At 34.9% G+C, this 22348-nt stretch overlaps 1 protein-coding gene across 8 annotated transcripts in view; it reads left to right on the plus strand.

The window, feature by feature from the left end:
- The window catches only part of NFIB (nuclear factor I B), a 235151-nt gene that overhangs the window by 174326 nt on the left and 38477 nt on the right, over positions 1 to 22348 (plus strand). For all 8 annotated transcript variants that reach the window (XM_037061955.1, XM_037061953.1, XM_037061956.1 and 5 more), the window contains exon 6: positions 2558 to 2676. In XM_037061955.1, coding sequence (XP_036917850.1) covers positions 2558 to 2676 — 119 coding nt within the window. The remainder of the gene's footprint in view (positions 1 to 2557; positions 2677 to 22348) is intronic.

Raw genomic sequence — 22348 nt, forward strand, 5'->3', positions numbered from 1 at the left:
TTTGTAGAAGAGCTACAGTGAGATTACTCTTCTTGTTCGTTCTTTGTTGACATTCTCATTTTTTCTTTCTTGGCCTTCCTATTGTAAATTTCAGTGCCACGAAAGTTTAAAAAGAGGTTTTCTATTTAATTGAGGTATAAGTAGCGAGGAAAGTCATTGTACATAGGATTTCAAGAGGATTGAGTTAATGAGAAGGTGAAGTGAATAAGTAGTATAGCTTTATTATTTTTTTAGTTCATTCTTTAATATATAAAAACCCATTTCATTTCCCGAGTGTTAAATATACCCATGATCAAATATGATGGTATACAGGAATTCCAGAAAAAATGTTGTATTTTTATTATTAACTTTTAAAATATTATTTAAATAACATTAATAATAATATTATTAACTTAAAAATTTATTTTTATTTTTATTTTTTTTAAAGATTTTATTTATTTATTTATTTTTAGAGGGGAAGGAGAGAGGGAGAGAAACATCAATGTATGGTTGCCTTTTGTGCATCCCCTGCTGGTAGTTAGCCTGCAAGGAACCGGCCTGCAACCCAGCCATGTGCCCTGACTGGGAATCGAACCGCTATCGTGTGGTTCGCAGGCCCGCGCTCAATCCACTGCGCTACGCCAGCCAGGGCCAACTTAAAAATTTTTTTAAATTTGACTATTTTCCTCTGCTATTTTTGTAATGAAAGTTAATTGCATTTCAGTGCATTATGGGGCTATGAACATTTGTATGTTTTTTAACTAAGTTTAATTTTATATCATTTATGGTCAAACTGTGTTTTTATTCAGTTAGATTGCATAGCAAGACAATTGGGCTTATTATCCTAAAATAGTAGTGACATGGTGAGATCTTAAAAATGCTTTAGTTTTTTTAAAATTCAAAATGTGAATAATAATTTCTAATTTTGTCTGATGGTCAGTATTTTGTCAACATAGACCTTTCCTCATGGTTATTCAGTATCAGACATTATGTCATTCTGAATAAAAATGGTTAATCATTTCTCTATTATTTCCTTATGAAAGTCTTTTCTCTATCATTTCAAGTTTTCCGTATTTACTTCTGACTCAGAGATGGGAGAATTAAATTAAAGCAGAGTTTTAAAAATATCTATCTTCTAAGTTGAATACCATCAGAAGAAACTAAAGAACTATTATTCACACTCACCATGAATAGAAATTGGCACCTTCTACATCATGTTAATACTGTGTGAGTTGTGAGTCAAATATTCATCGCAGGCACATCTGTGAAAATACCCAGACATACACATACAGGTTTTGGAAACAGGACAGTCAGAAAGAGCAGAGCTTACTTTGTGTCAGACAGCTTCCGTCAACAAGCCCTGGGCAACTCACTGAATTTCTCTCAATGTATGTCCTTGTATGTAAGAAGGGGGAGGATTGGTTTATGTGTAGGACTTCTGAAATTCCATGTCATTATGTTTTTCACTTCATTAAGTTAATTCAGAAGACATCTTTTTTTGGTTTTTACCTGCAGAGATGTAAATAGGGACTTCTTTTAATTTAGGGGAAAATGCCCATTTTTATAGTCAATCAACTATTTAATAGGGTATAGGTGGAGATATATATTAAGCTATATGGAGTGTGCTACAAAATGGCTCTTTAACCTCTGCTTTAAATGCTCAATTTTCCTAATAATTGAGATGAGCCATGTTTTCTTTATTAAAATATATTATTTTAAAACTACAATATACCATGTGGTTTGAATTTGGCAATGGCTTGCTTTTTCATAGAAATCTTAAGCATAAAGGATATCAGTAACCTGATTTGTTCAGAAAAGATAAAGAAGAATATATGAAATAGTTTATAATTAGTAACGTACTATAAAAATTTTAATATTATTGATTATATGGTTGCTACTAATAATTACTGTTTAGTAAGTATCTTCTAAATGCCATCCACTTAACTAAGAGCTTTACATTTTATAACTCATTTAATCCTCTCAATCACATCCCTTTGAACTAGGTTTTAATATTTCCATTTTACAGATGATTAAACTAAGTTTAGAAAGGTTAACGAGCCTGCTACTAAGAAGTAGTGAGGGCCGAGATTCCATACAAGGCCAGTCCCACTCCACAGCTCAAGGTCTGCTCTGCTCCATTAGTTTACCTTTGAATCACTGTCACAGGATTACATTGTTAATATCAAGTGTAATGCAAATGAGCATTATTAATATTGATAATAATTTTAAAAATCAGGTAAAATTTTAACAACAATTTTAAAATTGGTACATATATCTTATTAAGAATTCACTTTTTACTACTGAAATTTCTTTGGCAGTACATTTCAAATATAAATGTAGTAAACATCATGTTTGTTAGGCAGTTGGAGGTATCATATAGTATGATAAGTGATATCTACAATTGGAAATAGGGTTAACCCTATTTATGTCTTGAATACTCACCATTATTTCAAACTTAGTCTGAGATTTTGCATACATGGAAATTTCCACAGTAAGAAGCTTCTCAAAGTATATGCTTTAAAACACTACACATCTTCCTAGAAATCCCATTAACATAACTACTGTCATGTTTTAACAGCAAAAGACCCAAAACTATATCCATAGATGAAAATATGGAGCCCAGCCCTACAGGAGACTTTTATCCTTCTCCAAACTCACCAGCTGCTGGAAGTAGGACATGGCATGACAGAGATCAAGGTGAGTAATAAAGACATGCCCCCAGGGACACCACAGTGATATGTTAGCTCATTTTATGTTTCATTTAGGCAGACTATCATCAATTGAACCAACATGGATTATATTTTCTTCGTAAAATGACTGCCCTAAAATTATTTTTAAGATAATGTACAAGTCAAATGGTGTCAAAGTTAACTTTTAAAAATCCAGTGTTTTACATGTTTATTGGACTTTATTTTTCAGACAGAATGATTTTATAGAGCCCCCCAGTTGTGTGGGGGGTAGATTATAATCCGTCTACCTTAGCTGGTTGGATTGCAGCAGAATCACAGTTTTGATTGAATTAGATCAGTTTGCTTCTCTTTACGGGGTACTTCAGGGAGGAGCCAGCCTCTAGCCATTTGCAGGTGGCAGTCACTGCAAGTTCCCATTTAAAGGAGGCCATCTTACCTTTTGGGAGTAGTTACAGCATAAACAGTAAGTAAACGTGGAATGTAGAAACTTTGAATCTGAGTCATCCTGGTCATTCTTTCTAGATAAAACTATGACCCAGTTCTGAGGAAGCTTTAGGGGGAAACATAACTAAGAAATAGGTATTATTTGGCTCTCTGAATTCTGACTTAACTCCATGTTATTCTTAAAGTCTGTTTCAACAGTTTCAACCAGTGTGTCACAAGAATTTTTAAAATCTGCAATACCTGACTATTTAATGAGGAGCACTGACCTCTTTGCCCTCAGATTAAAAATGAAAACAGCCAACACAACAATAGCTATTTAGTGTGAATGAATCAAAATTATACCTGTTTTTTGTTAGATTGTGCAAAAAGTGTATTTTTGATGTGCTGCAGAATTTTAGTAATTAGTTTATATTTGTGGGGAGGTGGAAAAGGTTGAAAATCACTGGTTTATTGAATTAAATCAAATCAGTTTCCTCAGACATACCCATGCCTTTTCTGCCATAATTAGAGGGAGATTATTAAGCCTGGAAACAGAAAAATTAGCTACCTGCAACTTTTGTTAGTGTGTGTGCATGGATGCAAGTATGGCTTATCCCAGCAGCATAAAAATATGCTGGAGAATTGTCTTTTAAACCAAGTTCTGCATTTTATTAAAAATGTAGAAGAAAAGCACTCTTTATTGGTAATTTTCAGACTGTGACTTGGTCGTGTGAATCTGAGGGTTTGGAAGCTCTATGTCGAGTAATCTCAGGAGACAAACAGTTAGGAGTCAAAGTCAGTTCCTTATTCATGACTACCTTTTCACTGCTCCAGATTTCTTATGCCAATACCACATACCACATGCTATACCAAATGCTATAGGGTTTAAAGAACAGTGAAAATTTTTCATGGAGGAAATTGAACTTTGAGCCCAGTGGGTCTCCTTTCACAGGCTGAGATTTGTAACTAGTGAAGAAGGGGGAGGCATGGCAGAGGCACGCGCTGTGTGGAAGCTGGTTTCAGATTGGCCATGCGTGTCCTGTGGCTGGGCACTATGCAGGTGGAAGTACGGGCAGATGGCAGAGGTCATTCTAAGGACATTCTTGGAAACCAGCTGGAGAGTTCTACTGTAAGGACATTTGTTTACAATGTATTCTTTGGGCAGTAGACAAAATCATGTATATGAAATATAATGATGTCACATCACTTTTCTGCTTCAGATGCTTAGTAAATTTCCATTCTGCTTAGAGGAAAATGAAAATTCCCTCATCTGACTAGAAGGCCCCATTTGTCGTCTCTCTGTCCTTTGGCCACTACTTCAGCCTCCACGGGTGCTGTCTGCTTCTCGTTCTTACACTTGAGCCCACTGCTTTGTGTAGGTTTGGTAATATAAAACCCAAGACCTTCATATAAGCCACGTTTTCTGGAAGCTTCTCTTCTAACTCTTTATGAAAAGATTGTGTTCTGTTTTTTTTTTAATCTTATTATTATTCAGTTCCAACCTACATGGAGGAGTTTCATCCGGGTTGTAACTGTTTTTTTTTCTCTTGGTTCCTTGTACTCATAATATATTATTACATATTTATTAATGGAATTGTCTCAGTCTGCCTCCATTATGAGGTCAGAGACTTCATCTATTTTGGCTACTACTATAACCAGCACCTAGTAACCATGTGCAACACTTGGTGCTTAGTAGGGGCACAGTTAACTTTTGGATAAATGAACTGTTGATGGGCAGAACACTGGTCTTATTAGTGAAGGCAAGAGAAAATAAGGACTTTTAAGTCCCTCTTTCTTTTAAGAAATGAGGATATAAACAAAATCCTCACCCTTTTATATTTTATTACTTGTTTTGCTGATATTGTCAGCTTATTCTAAACAAAGCCATATTTTCCCCATCAAAAAATCATTCTGGAAGAAATTCTAATGGCAATAACATTGTGAATGTGTGGGAGTGGATATGTTGTTAAGAAGTGTAGTATTCGTTATTGTAGAGAGTGTCACTTTTAAGAATTGATTCCCCTTTCAGCCTTTTGAATGAAGCCAATCTTAAATCATATTATAAAACATTTTTGAAAAGTAGAAGGGAAACTGTCATTCTTTCTTTTTGTAAAATCATTGTATTGTCTTGGTGATTTTCTTTTGTCAAGGTGACTAGAGTTATTGGAGAAGTCTGTAAAGGCATATTATATTAAGAGAAGAAGAATGATCCATTCTCAAGTGGGCTTGAAAAAAAGTCTGTCACTTTAATTCTGAAGACGCTGAAGACTTTGTAATGTGCACAATAAGCCATTGTGGAAAAAAGACTTCAACTACCATGAAAAAATGAGGGCAGTACAGTACTATCTTTATAAATTTGTTAAGGCAAATGCAGTCCTTTTGTTCTTAGAAAATTGCTTTTTAAAATTTTTCAAAGTAAAATGCCCCATAGTTTTTCTTGTTGGTCTTCAGATGTTTTTAGACACACTTGCTTGCCACGAAGGGAATTTTCTAAAGGGCATATCGAGTACCACTCAGTATTTGTAATGGCTTTAGTACATGTTTTCTACTTGTTTCTCCCACAAAGCCCTACACTAATTGGTATTTGCTAAGTAGTTATTAGTTGAGTAAAATGTGCTTGTGCTTGTAATTGACAGAAATGTTTGAAATTTGCTATGATTTCCTGGGTATGCCTTATTCTGCTGTCTTAACTTTGCATTAAAATCTATTTCTGCCATAGCCCTTAGCAAAACTGATTTTTGAAATATAAGAATTAAAAATAAATTTCTGGACAAATTGTGACATTCTACTTATAATCTGAAACCCCAACCTAAACCATTGAGATTTATTCTAGGTAGATAATAAATAAAGGATACGATAGCACCAAATTACTATACTTATTTCATTTGTAAAAAAAATTAGGCACAATTTTAATGTAAAATATAGATTCATGTAATGACAAACTTTTATGTAATTTTTAAATAATTTAAAGAAAAAAGTATTTTTATTTTAGCCTGTTACTAACAAGTAAATTTTGTTTTTTAAAACAAAAACATTACAATTTTCTGATTATTAAAGAATTATAATTTTTAATTTTTCAGAATGTAGACCCAAACATTTTAAAACTAACGACTATTTAATAGTGTTAAACATTTGGTAGGAATCTATATAATTTGCTTAAATTTCTTCTGATGAATAGTGATGGAAATTAAATTTGTCAGCACCTACATTATATAATATTTATATTTTTATTTTATGTTCTTTTACATGTAGATAAGGGAAGGAAAAAGAAAACTGGATCACTAACAAGGCTCATGTAGACACTGATATTCCTTAACTACAGTGTGGAATATTTTTTCTTGATTAGTCTTCTGTGAATTTCCCAGTCTTATAATTCTGGCTTTTACCTCTTAAAAACTTTCTTTTTTGGATACTGTTTTTCATCATTTTAGGTTTTCATGGTTAAATTAAAAGAACTAGGTTAACTTTTCAATATGCATGTTGAAAACTTCCTTGATTTCAGTTGTTACGCCAGAAAAAATTTCATATGACCCCTTGTCTACCTTAATTTTTTTCTACCAGAGCCATTTCAGAGATTTAATTCCTAGTCAAGGTACTTGTCTTACAATCATTAGAGTCATCTTTTTCAACTTCTGATAAAAGAGGAGAATAAGAGGCGGGTCTTGGGTTGTCAGGGTACTTTCAAGGGAATAAATGTAGTTGCATTTCGGTGTCCAGAAATTTAACCGACTAATAATGGTAATAATTTTGCTTGAGAATTTGAAACAATTCTTATGACTGTCACCTTGCCACTACATTCTAATAGTCGTTGATTCATCTATTCATAAACTTCTAAAACACTATTGAATAGACATTTAGTGATGGGGTAAATATATTTGTAGTATACAGCTGGGGTTTTTAAGTGGAAATTTCAGCAGCTTCTCAGTCAGATCAATATTTAAACAACTTGTAATTTTAAATAAATGTAAATTTAAAATGACATTTTTGCAGTAATATTTTATTAGTTCCTACTACACATTGAGGATTTGAGATAATTGGACTCAATTAACATTTATCAAATGCCTGTTTTTTGCCAGAATTTTTCTAGGCACACAAGTATGAATAAATTAGATTTCCATTCCTTGACCTGCTGAACAAGAAAATAATTTTTTACTCTTATGGAAAAAGGTCGTTCACAGAGAAGAAACAATGTGAATCAGATTATGAAAGGACTGTCTACATGCATAAAAACTAACTTACCTTTAAGCATTATGAGAAGTAACTCTTTACATAAAAATCAATAAATTGGTATGTTAGCAAGAAGTAGCACTATTTAGTGGTGTATTGGTATATAATTACAATTTTAAGAGTAGTTAAAAAATTTATACAGGACTCTTCAGTAGGTAATATTTAGGCATCTTGTTTTGGTTGCTCTTGGTAGTAGAAAATAACACTATTTAAAAAATTTATCATATAAATATGTCTCTTTAGCTAGTCTTTGTGAAGTTTTAATATATTTCCAAGCCCTAGAACTTTATTTTAACCATTTTGCAAATGTTCTCATTTGTTTTATAGTCTTAGATGTTGTGCTAAATTTTGATTTGTACTTTATAAATAGAGTTCTGTAAGAATATAGTGTTAAGTCCTGCTAGTGTGGTTCAGTAGATTGAGCTTGGGCTGTGAACCAAAGGATCAGCAGTTTTATTCCCAGTCAGCGCACATCCCTGGGTTGCAGGCCAGGTCTCTAGTGCAGGCCATATGAGAGGCAACCACACACTGATGTTTCTCTCCTTCTCTTTCTCCTTCCCTTCCCCATCTCTTTAAATAAATAAATAAAATTTTAAGAAAAAAAAGAAGTCACATTTAAAAAAATAGTATTAAATATCCAATGAATTAAGCCAAATACCTCAGGGAAGACTGGGGGCTGTAGCATATTAATGCCAGCCTGTATGATGAGATCAGTCAGGTACAGGGAATAAATAACAGTGAGAATGCGGTCCCATGTAAATTGAACTGCAATCAGAGGCCAGCAATTTAAGGAATATTAGCAGATATGTTAGATACAAGATAATTTAACCAAGTTTGCAAAATTCTATTTTAACAAAAATTCAAACTTTAAAAAAAAGAATGAATTTGTAGAATATTTAATATGCTACTATGTGCTATGGATGTGAATATCCATGAGTAAATATTGACTGGATGTGTTTATTAAATTTGGGACTTCAGGACATTTTTCCTCATCTGGGTACCTATTGGTTCCACTTTGGAAACCTACTCTAGCCCAAAGTACCATCTGCAGAATGATGCCATCTGAAGATTTCTCTAGAGCTGTCGGAGCTGGGTGAATGGGCAGCTTTCACAAGTAGTTGAATAACTTCTCTCTGGGAATCATTGACTTTAAATAAAGTTCTAGAAAATGGCAAGGCAAACAGCTTAGTAATCTTCCTGGAAGAATTCTTAAGCTCCTTTTGGGCACCAGATAGAACACCAAGAATTTTTTACATTCCTAGAGTTTGTATCACAAGGATTAAATATCAAATTATGAACCAGGCAAAATGAGACATACAAGTGCTTTTGACAGATAAATCTGAAGAGATGGTTGGAATTTAAGGTTTAAGCACAATTTTGAAGATTTTTTTGTTTAGCTTCTTATTATTGAAAATATCAGCAGTCAAGAACTTTGACTCCTTGCAGAATTTGCATTGGACCTCCATGTCCCATGATGCCATCAGAGGGCGAACTCTAGGACACTGCTGCCTCATTGCGTTTCTTTCTCTCCAGCTCCACTGCTGTAGGTGAAAAATCACAGCATGAGTAGCTTTCAAACAAAAAAGGAAAACAATAAACTGTTGGTGAAGTCAGAATTTCTCTCTTTGCCTACCAGTTGAAAGATGTCCATGCTCCTCTCATGCACTCTAATCAAGAAGAGCCTTTTAAATAGGGTAAACCTGTGTACCTTTTAGAAGGGCCAATACTACTTAATAGGAGAAAGTTACATATCTGTGCTCTGGAACGTCAGTGATTTGAAAATATAGTACTTGCAGGAAAACCACAATGGATAATTAGTTTGAAAAAAAATAACAACTCCTCTGACTGGTGTCACTCAGTTGGTTGGGTTTAGTCCCAAAGAGCAGAAGGTCATCAGTTTGATTCTGGATCAGGGCACATGCCTAATGTTTGGGTTTGGTCCAAGGTCTGGGTGGGTATAGGCACCTGACTGATGTTTCTCTCTTGCATTGATGTTTCTCTTCCTCTCTCTCTCTCCCTTCCTTCCCCTTTCACTCCCTCACTCACTCAATCAGTCAATCAATCAATCAGTGATAACTTGCTAATTAATACTAGGTCTCTAGATTGAGGGAATACAGCCTGAAGTAGGAAAGTGGAAAACTGAAGGGAGGCAGACAGTGCACTTCAGTGTCTTAGTGTGCCATGCAAAGTCTATTGGAGTGGCAAAAAGTTTAATTTGAATCTTTTTTCCACATTGATTTTATGTTTATTATACCACCAATATTGTGTATAGTAAGAAATTGAGTTTTTAGGACTAGAACACACATTATTAGACTCTTTAGTGAGGTATAGTTGGAACTATTGGTTCAGAGAGGCTGTCTCATCCAAAGCATCCAGGTAATTAATAGCAGAGCCTAGATCATCTCTTTTAAAAGCTGCTTTTCCGCCTGTTATCCTACAATCTACCTAGAGAATCAGTTTACTAACTTACTGATGTAGAGGTAGGTGGACCAGGAGAATTTGGACACTGCTTATTAAGTCTTGGCAGGTGGACAGTTTTCCTAGGAAGCTTCATAGAAGATTCATTATACCTTATAGAACTAGAATGCGAGAGGAGGGGTGAGTTCGTGAGTTTTCAGGATTCTGGAAGACTGTCAAAATTTTGAGATAGTAAAATGTGTATCCCCTTTTTAAAAAGAGACAACCTTTTACTATTAGGGCTATGATTAAAAATTTTTCACCTAAAATAGTTGGAGATATGAATGACTTTAGTGGATAAATATGGAGAAGAGCTGGTTTGAATTGAATGTTTAAGCATAATTTTTAAAAGTTTTAAAAAGGCTTTTGTTGTGGAAAATGTCAAAAGTAGGGAGAAGGATAAAGTGAATCTCCTGTGCCGTTACTCAGCTGGAACTGTTACTGATACTTTGCTAATCTTGTTGCTTTAGTATTTCCCTATTTTTTGAAGTATTGTCAATCACAGAGATCATGCCATTTAACTTGTAGATACTTCTAAATGTTTCTAAGTGAATTTAAAAAAATAGAACCCCAATATCATTATCAATTTAACAAATATGAAAACAATTCCTTGCTATCAGCTAACACATAATCCATATGCAGATTCCTCAGAGTCTCTTGTAGGCTGTTTTGTTAAAATGAGGAGCCAAAATAGTATGTGTGTTTGTGTATTCAGTGTCTTTTAAACCTACAATGCTTATATGAATGATTTTCTCTAGTAACCACTTTTATATTAACTTCTTTTCCTAAATCATATATCTGTTCAAGAAACCACATAAATATTTTGTCAACAAATATATATATATATATATTTCCATGTATATGGAAAACTAGACTCTCCTGCCATTTGTGACTACCATTTATTAAGCACTGAATACCTCTCAGGAGTGGGTTAAGAATTTACATACGTTTTTGCTATTCAACCCTATTAAAAAACCCATTTGACTACTCATTAAGCACATCCCCTCAGTGATTAAGAAATTTGACACAGATCACATAGACAATAAGTAGGAGGGGTAGAACAGGAACCCTGTGTGTTCGGCTGCCAAACCCATGCTCATGATTCCTGTGAGCACTGCCTCCCAAGCAAGTCCCTGATACGTTTATGGTTTTGTGAACTAGTTACAAAACCCCTATTACAGTTTTTTCCAATACATGATACTTCAGTACAGATAAATGCACACAATATCTGAGACATTCATAGACTCTAGCGACTCATGAGTACAGTCTTTGAGTAGGGCTCAGGTTAAGAATTTTTATTTTATTTAATGATAAGATGTTAATAAATAATTCTAAAGTCTAACATATCTTTAGTAGAGGCGTGTGGCATACATCTGGTTTAAAATGAGCTATGTGTATGTGAAAATATATAAATTAATTTTATATTTATTGTAATACATGTATTTTTTTGTTGTGTTCTGATTTTTTGCCTTATGCCTACAGCACTATAATGGAGATTAGGAAACTCTAAACACTGGTATGGCCAAATAACTTAATTTCCATACCCTCTGAGTTTTTCATCTGTGAAATAAAGTTGGCTACTAAGGTGCCTTCATGATCCAACATTCTAGATTTAAAATGAAGTGAAGATTTTATAGGCCTTTAGGACCCGAGCCTTTAAGTTTTCATTAACATGGATCTTTTTGAGAATTCAGAAGGTTTCTTATTTTCTAAATTACTATTAAATGTTTATTTTTAAATACTCTCTTTGAATAATACAATAATTGGGCTGTTTATGTGCTTGGAGGTACCACATGTTTTGCCTTATACTTGAGGAATGTGCAGTTCATACAGATACATGTCCTGTCTTGCACCATCCTGGTACAACAAACGATTGATAGAAATTGAGTTATTATAACAGAGCCTTGCTATGGGATCAGTGTCTCCTACTTTGAAAATAAATGACTCAGCCAGACGGCAACATTTATTTTCTCTAAATGACTGGAGATGTAGCAATAGGAGACCATTATCCTGTGACAATATTCTGTTTCATTGACATTATCTCACAAATGTAATTGGTCCATTACTAAATAGAGGTTTTGTTACTGATCAATTTCACGATTTTCTAAACCATTAGGATAATAAATATGCCATCATAGTAATTTCATTGACAGAATGTTCTTTTTTCTTCATTTACATTTGTCAGAGGAAAAAATATAGATTTAGGTTGAACTTAAACACTACAATTTATACCAGTTTTGACTACTTTTCCATTAAGAGAAATGGAATATTGTGCAGAGTAATCATATTTGCATCGAGCTGCTGAACTGACGACCTTAAGATTTTCGTGATTTTTTTTCTTGTACCACACTAAAACACATCAAATCATGATTGCTCCTAAGCAGTTAGTTTACCACCTCAGTTTAATGATTTTATTTGAAGTAAGTTCCAGATCATTTCTATGACTTTACTGTAAATCCACTAAAGTAACACATCAGTTAAATGAACCCTAACCATTACCAGTGGAGGCAATAACAACATTACTAACAACAGAGACCTTGAGATGTCTTGTAGCATAAATGTTTCTAAATGCGTGGCTTTTCCCCAAATGTTCTCTAAAAACTCATCTGTAATCTTGTTAAATTAGAACTCTTCCAGTATCTTTCTGACTTTTACAGTTAAGGTTACGGTATTGATTTTATTTTATAGTCCGTGGCTTTCAGATGCTTAACACTAATAAGCCTCTATGGCCAGGAGGTTTTCCCTAGAGGCATGGTGAATAGCAGCCATTTACCTGTGCCAGTATTTAATAAGCGACTAAAATATACTACACGTCCTGCATAATTGTTCCGTGTTTTTCCTCCTTTCAAATTTGGTTTTCTAACCTTACTCAAGATATTTTATTATTGTTTGTTGACATGAAATTGCTTAATGGGCAAAAAAGCATTTTGAAGTGCTCTGTAAAAGCAGTTTTCATTTATTCAGTATTTGCTTTTTCAATACTGTTCTTATTCAAAGGTTTTTGTTTTTGTTTTGTTTTTTATGTCTCATGGAAGGTGTTTGTGGTGCTTCAAAGGAGTTTGAGCTTTAGGTTTGTATTGGGTGTAGGTGTAGCCTGGAGACTTTTTAAAATAGGAATGTGATAAATAGAGACTTGTAGGAACATGCTACCTCCTGTGCTTGGGTTGGGATACACTATAAAGAGAGACTTAACATCATGAAAAAATGTTGAAGAATACAGTAATATGCTTGAGTATGGTTGAGATTAAATAACCCAAGTTTAAAGTAAGATATTTTATTTTTAACATGAAGAATATCACATTTTCTCCTTTAAAAAAACTTATTTAAAAAAGGGCTGAGAAATCTAATTAAAGATATTTTATCCCCTTCTAATGTAGACTGCCATTTTCCCAGTGATTTTAGAGTATGACAAATGTAAATATAGATGGAGATGCCATCCTGACATGGCAGCTAATTATTTTTTGAATCATCTGGCATCATCACCCAACTACTGTAGTGGGATTAAGTCCATATGTCTCGTCATAACATTCTGAGCTTTCCGCTAGCCTGGCGCGCATGGGAAGGGCAGCGGCATTTCCCACCCAGTCACGGCGTTTTACACAGAAGAGTCCTGACACACAGGTACTCCTGTGTTCTCTTTTTTTCACTTGCGTTCTCAAAAGTTTTTTTTTTTTTTTTGCTATCAGTTAAATTGCAAATATTACATGTAAGTATTTCATTTTGTATTTTTGGAACATCCAATGCCTGAGACCAATGGGAGAGATTTTTTCCTTGAAGTGTCATGTTTGTTCCGGGAACAAGATCCAGTATTGTGCAACCAGCATTAGAAATGATGTATAAAAGTATCTCGAGGTACAGGTAGTATTTTCTTTCCCCCAAATCTGTATTTTACAGTTTTTTTTAGTATAAAGTAAGACTTATTTCTGGGGCATTTGGAAAAACAAACTGTCAAATGTAAATCAGAAAATAAAAATCACCTATAATCCTATCATATATAGATAACTGCAGTTACTATTTGGTTGTATTATATGCTAGTCTATTTTCTGTGCATTTTAATGAATTTCTTATGCATATTTTGCACTAAATTGGGCTTATATGATATATACTATCTTGTATTTTCTTTTTGTCTTTCACGTATAATATAATGGCATTCTGCTACTTTCTACTTTGTACTATGCCACCCTCTGGCTATACTATAGATTTTTAAATGTCTACTTTGCTCATGGGTGTTTAGGTAGTTTTCAAGTTTATATATGATAAATAAAGATACAGTGAGCATCACTGCATGCAAATTTTTGTGATCAAATCTGATTATTTTATTTCTGTTTAGTTCATTTGAATTCTCTCATACCTAGCAGATAATCCCTAGTGTACTGCCTGGCACAAAGTCATCAAGTCGATGCTCAATGAAATTTTGTCAAAAAATATATACATTCCTACTAAAGAATTACTGAGTTAAATGTTGTGTCCATTTGTAAGGCTTTTCCTAAATATTGGCACAGAATTCACAGAGATCTTATCAATTTACATTCCGACTAGCCATGCCTAAGGGGTTTATTGAACTCCACTGTCCTACCTATAATATTTAAATGAGCACATGTAAACAATTTTGAAGCAAGTCCCCGAAATATATGTAAATAACAGTGTCACTATGGCCTTGTGACTCTATCCATACATATCTTTTTTTTTCATTTATATTTCATCTAAACCCCTGGACATCACACCACATCTTTTCTTCCATCAATTAGAAGAGCTCCATTATATAATGAAGGAAAGGGGAAATGAAGATGGTACCTCAGGGATTGTGCAGAGCTGTCTAGGACAGATGCAGGCCACTTCCTCACTCCTCTAGGGCACACTCCCTCAGAGGACTTTCCCACCACCAGTCCTTTATCTGCAGGTAAAACTTGTTAAAGGTGTAGGACCAGTGTGGTTCTCCAGAGGGACGCTGATAGAGATAATTACTGCAAAGCTTTGGGCTGGGATCTTCTAGGGTTGAATGTGGTAGTGTTTTACATATGTTTATGTGGGCTATAAATAACCTCTAAACTTCCCTCTCCTCAATACAATTTACCACAAGGCAGAAACAGAAAAGCCTTGGTCTCCTCGAACACTCAGCTGAGGGCTGGACTCCCTGCCTTCCCGTCCTGGGACACAGGTCCCAAGCTATTTCCTTGTCTCAGGACTGATTCTGGGTACCTATGGCCTGAAGTAAAAGTCAGATTTCTATTACTTGAATGTGTCCTATGCACTAGATTTGGTAGCTTCTCACTTATTATAAATAGTATTATTTATGCAGATAATCAGTCATTTTTCACCTTGCCTTCAAGCTTCCACCCCAACATTTTAATGGGAAACAGAAATTCCCCAGTTTAGCCAAGTTTGTTTTTCCCTCTCAGTGTTTTGTTTTGCTCGACAGTCTCGGTGAAGTAATGGATGTGTTGACCACCTGTGCCATCATCCGGGAATGAGTTTGGGTGCTATCTCTGAAGGACTTTTCTGTGTCCAGAATTTCTGAAATCTACAAAATTTTGAAAGTCTAAAACCTTTGAAAAATAAAGAAGTCTAGAAAACTACAAAGGGTATTAACTTAAGTAAGACTAGTCAATATGATATATTCTGGTTGGACCCCAGCCACTGGACTCATCGCAGCTGCACATTCTCATGTAGGCACTGACCCCCTCGGATGGGCACCATGCCTGCTGCAGAGGGCCAAGCCAGCAGGGGCTTCCTTGACTTCTACACCGCACTTGAGTTTCCTTCTGCCAAAATGAACCCAGGAACATCTGTAGAACAGCTTGGTGATGCAAAAAGTAAAGAAGATATTTTTAACTGTGATTATAACATTTTAAGCACTTAATTATAAACGATAACTCTAAATATTGGAAAAATCAGAGAAACCAGCAAATGGTGACTTGTACCTTAAAGGGTTCTTTTAGACTTGCTTACAAGTATGGCACTTATGTAAGAAAGACAAAGCATATGTAAAAGGATTGAACTTTATAATATTTTAAGGCAATTTGCTTCTTTGTTAAACAGATAGAAATGTTTTTCTAAATCATAGGAATGGCACAGTAAATACATTTTATTTTTTAAAAGACTATTTATTTTTAGAGAGAGGGGAAGGGAGAGAGAAAGAGAGGGAGAGAAACATTCACTGGCCACCTTTTGTATGCCCCCAGCTTGCAACCTGGTCTACAACCCAGGCTTGTGCCGGACTGGGAATCGAACCAGCGACCCTTTGTTTCAGAGGCTGGCACTCAATCCACTTAGCCATACCTGCTAGTTCATATAGTGTGATTTAGTGTTAGGCTAGTTGAAAATAATGGCTTCTAAAAATTCAGAAATTCTTGTGTGTTTTTACATAATTGATTTGAAAGAGTTTTGTGCCATAAGTGTCATTATAGGGAAGGAGAATAGATTTTTTTTTAAAGAAAATGATGTTTTCTATATAGGCTATAGAAATGTGATTTGTGAGGTTAATCTATTCAAGCATATTGGAAAAGCTAACATATTGCTCTACTATATGTGAAAAAGGAGCAGGTGTCCCAGACAGGCAGGTGTTAAGGTGGCTGTTTGAGCTTGCCCTGGATCACTAGTTGACTTCAGTGAGGTTCTACTAACAGGTGTCTAACTGATTGGACTGCCATGTGACATTTATCCCGGGAGCGACTTGGATGACAAGCTGCTACAGACTGAGGAAGGGGTCTTTGCTTTGATGAAGAAATTGCCAAAACTCATGTCTCATTAGTGTTTTCTAAGGTTCTTTGGAAGTGAACAACAGTTTAATTAAGGGCTGACGTAAACGCGTTTCTGCACACTTCCCCTGCAGCATTTTATCACATTAGAATTGATCAAAATTGTTGCCTTGGGCTGACTTGAACAGATATACATCTGGAGCGCCATTTGTGCAAGCTGCTGATGAGTCGAGTACATACGCTGTGTTTCGCAGCAACACTCTTTCTTTGTAGATGAAATTACCTTGTTGGGAGATGACTTGATCTAACTCTTTATTTACTTAAGCCTGTATCTCTTTGAAGTGATGCTGTGAAGTGAATGACACATGAGGGTTTAGGATGTATATAAGTCACAGTGACAGAAACTTTATAGTACAGGTAGTAAAATTATGTGATAATTTGATTTTGCAAAATACTTATTTAAAGGTATGCATAAGTGAATCAACTTAGCTTATATGAGTAGCCTACTTGAACTTTTCTTACATGGTGATTTTTTTTGTTATGCATTTAACAGTACAGTTGGTTTCTAAAGCCATAACTAATTTTCCAATTATTACTGTAAACATCGGTGTAGACACCGATGATTAATACTATTAGTGTAAATTTTTTTTAGATCAGCTTCTCTAATCTTCTGTCATTGAGAAGAATCCTTCTATAGCCTAATATCATGATTGCAATTATCTGATGCATATTTATATTTAATGTCTATCCTCTCTGTTGAACTGTACACATCACCAGGACAAGGGGCAGGTGGTCTTATTTAACCTCTTGAACTTTCTGCCTCACCATAGTTTCTCCTACGTACTAGAAACTCAGAGACTAATTTTGTTTTTCCTCGTTGCTTTCCATTAAGTTACTTCTCATCCAGTGGTATGTATTCAGGCAACATGCATTTTAATGTATACTGACTATGGTTATTTTGCTCACCTTATACTAGTAGTTATCATCCCACCACACAGCTTCTTTAACATGCAAGGGATTCTAAAATAAACTGCCTAGACACAGTGTCTGTTCTTCCTTTTCTACCTTCTTTCAATCCTACACTTCTAAAAATTCTTTTCACCATAACATCTTTTTTCAGCTTCCACATGTATGTGTATTTAATAAAATTATCTTCTGTAGGATAAGCTATTAGTCAACTTAATATGTATGTATGCATATATATATATATATATATATATATATATATATATATGTGCATGCTATGGATTAACCTCTACAAAATAATAATTCGAAAGCCTTTGAGTGATATAAGACATAAACACAAGATCATTCAGGCGATCTAGATCTCTAAAGTTCCTTGGAAGGATTATGTACAGAGGAAGTAAATCAAATTGGTTCAATGGACAAAATATTGTTCTGTAGATGGAATAAAAGGGTAAAGAGTATTTTTAACCCAAGGGAATGTCACATGAAAGGAAAGGGACAGAGTTAGAAGCACATCCCTCCTCATTCCTTCCTCCTCCAGGAGGCAATAAGTATAAATAAAATTGAATGATAAGGAAAACTTTATATGAAAATGTGATTCCATGGTAGATCTTGGTAGAAGATATTTTGAAGAAGATGATTTCAGTTACTGATTTTGTAATGGACCATGATGAGGAAGGCCTGGGAAGGGGACTTTGGGGAAATTGTTGATTCAGCCAGGTACACGTGAAAAGGGACTAGTGGAAGCTACAAGAACAGAAAAAATAGAGGTTTTGGAACACTCTTTTCCTTCTAAAATGAATTCATTTATAAATTCTTATGTTTTAAATCGTATTAAATTTATTTGCCTGATAGCAAGCCCTCGTTGGCCATTGCATCTTTCCCATCAGCCACCAGTAACTCCCGCCTCCTTCCTACCGACAGGTGTAACAGCTCATTCTTTTCTTACGATCTTGACTCCCTCTCCAACTTCTTTATTTCACGTATTATTCAACTTATGCATAGTAATCATGTGTTATTATTCAACTTATATGTTTATGAGGGGAAAGCAGAACTTATTTTTTTAATTGTGTATTTGTTCTTACATGCTTAAACTTCAGTTACCTTCAAAGTACTCTCATTTGATGCAAGACACCTATCAAGACTTTTTCCCACTGATCAAATAGTTTTTGAACTTGTGGATTTTGATGCCTTTTAGTGCTTCTGACATTTTTTAATTTTACCTCTTTTTACATTGGCAGAACATTTCCCTTTGAGGACTTTTTTCATCCAAGGAAACAAAAAAAAAAAGCCACTTGTGGTGAGACAGGGTGAATAGGGAAGGTGGGGTACAGGGGTCAGGCTGTTTTTGGTCAAAACTGCTGAACACTCAGGTGGTGTGGGCAGGTGTGCTCATAAATCACCCATCATGAAATGGGCAAATGTGTTTAAAGAGCCTTAAAAAAATCACTGAAGCCAAATGCAGCCTCTCACAACGATGCCAGCTGGTACCCTGGTCCAGATGGGTTCCTAGAACACTCACCTACTGTGGGAAGCCTGTGCTACAAGGGGTCTGCCCTCCAGAAGGTAATTCTGACTTTTTGGAGGGTCCCCCTTACATATATTATTCAGCTTTATTATTCTACTTATTCTCAATTAAATCTTTTTATGTATTATTCTTTCTGCTTGGGGAACAATAGATTGTGGCATGATATTCGTTTTTCTTTACAGAAAGGTCACTTAAAACCATCTTTTGTATATATTCATTCCTCAAACATGTTTCTTTCTGTAGCATATGAGTTCATTAAAAATAGAAATGGTACCATTTTTCACTTTGGCATGAGGTCTATTAGACTGCAGACGTTGAAAATGAAATTAAAATAAAAACAACACTAGTTTGATTCATGATTAAAATGTAATAGCTAGAAATTCTACCCTTACTTCTCTCAGATAATTGACCTTTAATTTTTATTTCTTCTTCCATCCAGAAAGGTTTTTTTTTTCCTTTGAGGGAAGGGTTTACTTTGTGTCCTTCTAAGTACTTAGCGTAGTGCCTTACACATGCAGTATATCTTTATTAACTGATAGACTCCAAATTAATTTCACTTAATGGGAAAACAAAGGCAATTAAGCCTGTTTTCTAATAGTACCATTGTTTAATTTTTGAAGAAAATAACTTCAGTATGGCCAGTGTACCTTCCCATTCTTATGTTTACTATTGCAATTTTTTTTGTTTAAGGAGGAGATAATTCCCGGTCCCTTTTACAACTTGGAGAGTGATTTGTTTGTTTGTTTGTTTTTGTTGCCTTGGCCTCTTTAACCCCTCTGTGTTGTGAACATGAAGATACATATTTAAAAGAGAACCAAAACAATAAGTGGACCTATAATAATTGCCTGATAAAGCCAAGAGTATCATTTTGATTAAAAAAATCAAAGGCACCCTGGCTGATGTAGCCCAGTGGATTGAGTGTGGTCCTGAGAACCAAAGGATCGCAGGCTCGATTCTCGGTCAGGGCAAATGCCTGGGTTGTGGGCCAGGTCCCCAGTAGGGAGTGTGTGAGGAGCAACCCACACATTAATGTTTCTCTCCCTGTTTTTCTCCCTCTCTTTAAAATATAAATAAATAAAACCTTTAAAAAAGAGAAAATGCAAAGACTTTAATTCTCAAAAATTATATAATCACCTATATTCTTTAATTTGTGCACAAATACCTTTGGTTTATGTGCCCTTTACAAAAAGATACTCATGTGAATTTGGCTGGGTTTAATAAAAATTCTGAAATAGTTACAGTAGTTGCAATAGCCTTGATTGATCTCCAGAAATAACATGACTGGAATGAAACTTATTTTGCTTCCCAAGCTCTGGTCATACTTAATTGTTTAAGTGTACAGTAAATCCTTTATTATTTACACTAGGGAGTCTTCAGAAACTAATTTACACAGGTTAAAATCACTGAAATTTCATTTGAAATTTATGCCTAAGCACAGATAAAGCACAAGAGCATCAATAGAAAGTTACCAAATTTTTTTTCTAAGAGTTAATTTAAAATTTAAAATTTGGGAGGGAGTCTCCCTTTCAAGTACTAACCAGGCCTGACCCTGCTTAGCTTCCGAGATCAGACAAGATCGGGAGCGTTCAGGGTGGTATGGCTATAGGTGGGATGGGATGGGAGTAATAGACAGAAAACTGTACTTGAAAAATAATTAAATAAATTTAAAAAAAAGAAAAAAAATTGGGAGGGAAATTTATTACATTGTCTATAAAGTGAGTGATGAAACAGAGGTTTTTTCCTGACCTCTAGCAATGTATATGTCCATGATTAACTTCCCTGAGGTCAAAACATACATTTTTTAGTATTACCTTTTAAAATCACATAGGTATTTTGGCATTTTGAAGGTAACGTAGCTGAAATGAAATTCCTTTGTATATGCTTGTGAGTGTTTTTTTAGTTTTCTCTTTTTTTTGGTAACAGCATTAATTGCTGTGGTTTCAATAACAATTTATTTATTTATTTATTTTTGAGAAAGATACGAGAAAATGGTTCATTGATTCATCAAAGTTTTGATAGGTTAGTGATAACCAGTTAGTCACAAATTGTAGCTTATGGCTACAAATACACCTGTCATTTTTGTAGACTGTTATGTCTACAGTCTTTACAGTAGCATGTCCATTTTTTTATTACTAGTGGGCTGAAAATACATATTTAATTTTGTTGGATGTCTTTACCAGAGTTTAGGTAATTTTATTTTATTCTATTTATTTATTTTTTAAAATATATTTTATTGATTATGCCATTATAGTTGTCCCATTTCCCCTCTTCATTCCCCTCCACCCTCCACATGCCCTCCTCCCCATTCCCCCACTTTAGTTCATGTCCACGTGTCACAAGTTCTTTAGCTTCTACATTTCCCATATTATTCTTGCCCTCCCCCTATCTATTTTCCACCTACCATAGGCTATTTATTCTCTGTACCTTCTCCTCCTCCCACTCCCCTGTTGTTAACTCTCCATGTGATCTCCATTTCTATGGTTCCACTCCTGTTTTAGCTGTCTGCTTAGTTTGCTTTTGTTTTAGGTGTGGTTGTTAATAACTGTGAGTTTTCTCTCCTTTCACTGTTCATATTTTTCATCTTCTCTTTCTTAGATAAGTCCCTTTAACATTTCATATAATAAAGGCTTGGTGATGATGAATTCCTTTAACTTGACCTTATCTGGGAAGCACTTTATCTGCCCTTCCATTCTAAATGAAAGCTTTTCTGGATAGAGCCATCTTGGATGTAGGTCCTTGCCTTTCATTACTTTGAATACTTCTTTCCAGTCCCTTCTTGCCTAAAAAGTTTCTTTTGAGAAATCAGCTGATAGTCTTGTGGGAACTCCTTTGTAGGTGATTCTCTGATTTTCTTTTGCTGCTTTTAAGATTCTTTCCTTATTTTTAATCTTGGGTAACTTAATTATGATGTGCCTTGGTGTGTTCCTCCTTGGGTCCAACTTCTTTGGGACTCCCTGAGCTTCCTGGACTTCCTGGAAGTCTATTTCCTTTGCCAGATTGGGGAAGTTCTCCTTTATTATTTGGTCAAATAAGTTTTCCACTTGTTGCCGTCCTTCTTCCCTTTCTGGTACCCCTATAATTCAGATGTTGGAACATTTAAAGATGTCCTGGAGGTTCCTAAGCCTCTCATTTTTTTTTTTTTGAATTCTTGCTTCTTTATTCTTTTCTGTTTGGTCATTTCTTTCTTCCTTCTGGTCCACTCCATTGATTTTAGTCTCAGATTTGTTTCCATCACTATTGGTTCCCTGTGCGATTTGTTTCATTTCACTTAGTGTAGCCTTCATTTTTCATCTAATTTGTGACTAAAATCAACCAGTTCAGTGAGCATCCTGATCACCAGTGCTTTGAACTGTGCATCTGATAGGTTGTCTATCTCTTGG

This window comes from Sturnira hondurensis, unplaced genomic scaffold, assembly GCF_014824575.4.
Source record: "Sturnira hondurensis isolate 20B ecotype Veracruz unplaced genomic scaffold, ASM1482457v3 Scaffold0013559, whole genome shotgun sequence".
Taxonomy (NCBI): Eukaryota; Metazoa; Chordata; class Mammalia; order Chiroptera; family Phyllostomidae; genus Sturnira; species Sturnira hondurensis.